Source organism: Manihot esculenta, chromosome 9, assembly GCF_001659605.2.
Source record: "Manihot esculenta cultivar AM560-2 chromosome 9, M.esculenta_v8, whole genome shotgun sequence".
In the NCBI taxonomy this organism is placed as follows: domain Eukaryota; kingdom Viridiplantae; phylum Streptophyta; class Magnoliopsida; order Malpighiales; family Euphorbiaceae; genus Manihot; species Manihot esculenta.
In genome coordinates, this window is record NC_035169.2 from 23890936 (window position 1) to 23896334 (window position 5399).

The 5399-nt window shown below is 39.2% G+C and overlaps 1 protein-coding gene across 1 annotated transcript; it reads right to left on the reverse strand.

Annotated features, from left to right (window-relative positions):
- Positions 1-4475: 4475 nt before the first annotated feature.
- On the reverse strand, positions 4476-4956 carry LOC122724628. Its single transcript, XM_043960160.1, has 2 exons — positions 4806-4956; positions 4476-4669 (listed from the first exon to the last, which is right to left on the reverse strand). Exons 1-2 carry the CDS (start codon positions 4954-4956, stop codon positions 4476-4478), a joined length of 345 nt encoding a protein of 114 aa, XP_043816095.1.
- Between the last annotated feature and the right edge of the window lie 443 nt (positions 4957-5399).

Sequence of the window (5399 nt, forward strand, 5' to 3'; positions counted from 1 at the left end):
ATGGCAACCCTCAATTCTCAAGAAGGTCAATCGGTTGTGAGACCACCTTTCTTTGATGGAAATGACTTTCTATATTGGAAAAATAGAATGTATTATTTTCTCAAATCGGAAGGAGTTGATTTGTGGGACATTGTAGAGAATGGCCCTTTCTTTCCCACAAGAGTGATAGATGGAAACCAAGAGCAAAAACCTAAGAGTGAATGGAGTGAACTAGAGAAGAGAAGGGTAGCCCTTAATGACAAAGCCATTCACATCTTGTTTTGTGCTCTTAGTAGAAGTGAGTACAACAAAGTATGCATGAAGTCCACCGCCAAGGAAATTTGGATGCTTTGGTTGTCACTCATGAAGGCACCAATCAAGTCAAGGAAAACAAGATGGAATCCCTCATCTATCAATATGAGTTGTTCAAGATGAAATTCGATGAAACTATTAGCCAAATGTATGATAGATTCATTGAGATCATTGGAGGGATGAAATCTCTTGGGAAGACATTCACAAATGAAGAATTGGTGAAGAAAATTCTTAGATGTCTACCTAAAGAATGGCTACCAAAGGTAACTTCTTTGAAGGATGCCAAAGACTTGAGCAAAGTGCAATTGGATGAACTCTTGGAGAATCTCATTGACTATGAGATGACTCTAAAGAGAGAGCAAGTGGAGGAACCTAGCAAAATGAAAAAGAACATTGCTCTAAGGGTAGCCTCCGAAGATACTAGTGAGGAAGAAGAAGAAATAAGTGAGGAAGAATTAGCCTTGGTGACTAGGAGAATAAGGAAGTTGCTTTTCCAAAATAAAAAGTTCATCCCAAGAAAGAATTTTAGAAAGGAAAAAGGTGAATCAAGCAAAAAGGAAGTAGTCATTTGCTATGAGTGCAATAAGCCGGGTTTCTAGCATCAAGTATGGTCTTGGCTATGATAAATCAACTCAAGCAAATTCTTCTAAAACGGTTTTTGTTAAAGCTACTAACTCAAATGAACCTAAGGTTTCTAGCTCTAATAAAAATATGCCTAAAGCTTTTGGTAGTAATGTGTCTATAAGAAATGCACATGAACACCAATCCACTAGTCACAATACTAGTATAAGACACACACCTAGGCAATTTGCATATAAAAGAAATGATCATTATAGAACACACATTTCTAGTTCACACAATGATAGGCGGTTGTCGAAGCCGTAAAAAATAAACCTATTCTCGATCAACAAAGTAACTTGCAGATAGTGGCAATAGGGTCGAACCATAGGGATTTGACACTACGGATTTTCCTAATAATGACTAAGGTAAACAAATAAAGTAAAAAGAGGGGGTTTGATTTGATGATAGTGAATTAAAAATAAATAAGCTGAGGAAGCAATAATTTAAATAGTTGAGAATTTCAATAGGAGGAGAATTCTAGTTGAAGTATGGGTCTAATTCAGTTTGTTTAGAATTGATCATTGATCTTTATGATACTCATAATTATTTCAATAAATTAGTTTAGGATGTGGAAGACGCTTCTCACAATCCAAATTCCTCCTTAGTTTTAGTTTGATTAGAAAACGTTCGCTAATCGAACTCTAGCTAACAAGTTGCCAAAGAACGTCCTTAGGGCTTTTAGCATCGAACAACTGTTAACTGCCTTAGGACTTAGAGGAACCTAATTCTAAACTCACCAACCGCGTGGTCAAGTTTAGATTATGCAACTGATTATACTTGTGTTTAAACAATCTAAGCAATTACGGACCTAAATTATTCAAACAAATTATCACTTATGCAATTAAAAACAACAGGCCTTAATTGATTCTAAAGCAAAGTAATAATAATAAAATGATCAAGTTGTATAAATATTGAAAATAAATAAGAGTTTAATAATGGAGATTTAAATCTCCCAATTCATCACAAATATGAAAATCTCCAATTTCAACTAGAAAGGAAAGAGTTTAGCCACTCATGGTGGACAAAATACACTAAAAGAAAGAAAGAAAAGAAAGAGGAAGAGGCTGCCGAGCTCCTGTAGAATTTTCAAAGCTGCTGTGGTGATGAGATGATGATCTGCTGGTTTGGTGGTTGTCCTTTTCCCTCTAATCTGTGCCCGGCCCTCGGTGGAGCTCCTCAAGACTTCTATTACATACATAAGCTCTGTGCTCGGCGCTCGGTGGGGCTCCTCAGGACTTCTGTTACATAGCATAATATCTAGAGGGCTAATGAGTTGTCCTGTTGTCCATCCACACCCACAATGAATAATGCAATGCGTCATATTCGTGAATTCTAATGCAACCAACCTATTACATATCATGATGCATGAACATGCTTAAAACGTTTGATTGCTCGAATTAAAAGATTAGTTTAGTTCTACTCACCTCTAGCTGATACACAATAGACTTTGAAGTAGCTAACATTGCGGACCTCCTCGGTACCTCGGGTCTGATCCTACAAAGGTGGACTCAAATGAGGGACCAAACATACTCTATAAGGACTCTAAACATTTCCCCAAAAACCCTTTAAAACATAAAAAAACATGCATGCAAAATAGGCAAAGGAAGGCTAGACCGGGGACTTTCAGCAGCAGGTTCGGCAGCCGAAACCCCACTCTAGAGACGAAAGTCACTAACCTTCGACGGCAGGTTCGGCGGCCGAAACTCCCCTCCAGAGCCGAAAGTACAACTTTCAGGGGCGAGTTTGGGCGGCCAAAACTGCCTCCACAGGTAGGTTCGGCGGCCGAACTTGGATCCTTCTGGGTGGCAGAACCCGATTCTGCCATCCCACATCTAGCCTCCCAAAACTCTCCAAACTCAAACCTAACACACCAAAGCATGGATAAACACATTATCAAGCATATTAGGGGCTTATAACTAGGTTATACCCCAACAAACATCACAAAGCATCACATTTAACATACAATTACCATTAAACTACATAACCCTAACATTTTAGATCTAACCATATTCATGCATTATAACCCTTAACCCTCTCTTAAATCTTACTTAAAACATGAAAGGAGGTGAGGATCTACGCTTACCTCTTGAAGATCAAGAGGAGAGGCGATACAAACTTGGAGATTGGGAGAAATCGAACTCCGGGGTCTCCAAGCTTCAAACTTTAATTTTTTACCTCAAAATCTTCAAAACAAAGTTAAAACTCATAAAAATCATGAAGGGATTGAAGGAAAACACAGAATCGACCAAAGGAAGGTGAAATCTCACCTTTGCCCGAAAATAGAGAGAGAAAACTCGCCCATTTTCGGACAAGGGGCCTTTTATAGGTGGCTGGCCAGACCACCTTCGAGGGCCAAAAGAGCTTTCGCAAGCTCCCCATGTTCGGCGGCCGAACCTGGATTTTGCCTCCTTGGTCTTTTCTTTCAAAAGTCAATTCTTTTCTTCATTAAAACCATAAAAACATGTAAAAAAAACATTTTGAAAAAACATATTTTACCCTTCTAGAGAGTTCCGACATCCGAGGTTCCGCCGGACGGTAGGAATTCCGATGCTGAAGTCTAGCCCGGTATTACATTCTTGAGACCCTAGTGGACGCGTTTTGGGAAGAAAGGGTAATAAATCCCTTGACCTAGAAACAAACCCGTGAGGGAAGACAGGGTGCCAATCCCTTGACCCAAAGCGGACAATATTCACTGGTGTGAGCCCAGAGGACGTTATAGCTAGAATTTGTTTTCCTCAAGAGAGAGATTACATATGCACATAGTCTTGTTCAATTAATACTCTTTTTAGCTTTCAGAGTGATTTGCCCTCACTTGAAACACTTTATTCAGTCGTTTGCACATTTAATCTTGCTTGAACAAGTCACTAACCTTTTGACGTGAAAGTACATATTGGTGATACCCACCCCCAGTTACTCAGTTGGTCACCTATTCAAGTGGCTACTAGCTCTATTCATAGTCAATGACCATTGGAACAGTTTTCAATTTGTGCTTTGAAGTCTCTTGCCATTGCCGAACTGCATTCTCTTAAAAGATTTGGGCAAATCAAGACTAATTGCTAAATCAAGTCATATTAAGTTCATTCACACAACTTTCAATTTATTCTCTCTAATGAGGGTCATCAATATATTTTTCACCATGGAAAGTTCAAAGATTCATTTCAAAAGGCAATTCCCAAAGATGAATACAACTTACTGCAAGTGATTCAAAATAGGTGTAAAGAGTCATCACATCAATGGGGTCATGGAAAGAAAGCTCATCCAACATAGTCTATGAGATTAAGTAAAGCAAATCATAACTGAAACAAAACAAACAAAAAAAAAAAACGGTGGCTACAAGTGTGTGTTATTGAAAGCAAAAATGAAAAAAATTTCAGCTGTGGCTATTCAGAACTAAGCAAACACAAAAATGGAACTAAAAGAAAGAAAAACGCAAAAAAAAAATGGAAGTTCAGAGCTATGCACCCCTACACCTAAATCATGCATTGCCCTCAATGTATAGGAAATATTAAAATGCAAGAGAAACAGAGTACTTCTCTTGGGTGAGGTGTACAGTGTGCTATCTCCTAGGCTGACTGAGAGGGATGGAGTATTGGAATTTCTTCCACCACTTGCATTGCAAATCCCTCATAGTATGGTTTCAGACGATGTCCATTCACCTTAAAGATCTTTCCATTCTCTATGCTTTGGATGTCTACAGCTCCATGGGGATAGGCATGTTCCACAATGAATGGCCCAATCCACCTAGATAGTAGCTTTCCTAGAAACAATTTCAAATGAGAATAAAAAAAGTAAGACTTTATCACCAACCTCAAAGTGTTTTCTTGAAATCTGATTGTCATGGGAGGCTTTGGTTTTGGCTTTGTAGTTCCAAGAAGTCTCATATACATCTCAACTTAACTCTTGTAGCTCTTGCAGTTGCAACTTGGGATTGTGGCCAGCCTCTTTGAGATCCATGTTGCAATTCTTGACTGCCCAGTATGCCTTGTATTCAAGCTCAACTGAAAGATGACATGCTTTACCATAGACCAATATGTAAGGAGACATACCTATGGGGGTCTTGTAGGCTATCCTGTGGGCCCATAAAGCATCTTCCAATCTTGTACTCCAATCCTTTCTATTAGGGGACACAGTTTTTCCTAGGATGGCCTTGATTTCTCTGTTGGACACTTCAGCTTGCCCATTTGTCTGAGGGTGGTAGGCTGTGGATGTTTTATGTATGACATTGTGTTTTCTGAGAAGGTTCTCCACTACCTTGTTGCAAAAGTGAGTCCCTCTATCACTGATGATTGCCTTGGGTACTCCATATATGGCAAAGATGTTGGTCTTCACAAAGTCCACTACTGCCTTTGCATCATCAGTTTTTGTTGCTCTAGCTTCCACCCATTTGGACACATAATCTACTGCAAGGATGATGTAAGTGTATCCAAAGGATGGTGGAAAGGACCCCATGAAGTCTATGCCCCACACATCAAATACCTCAGAGACCA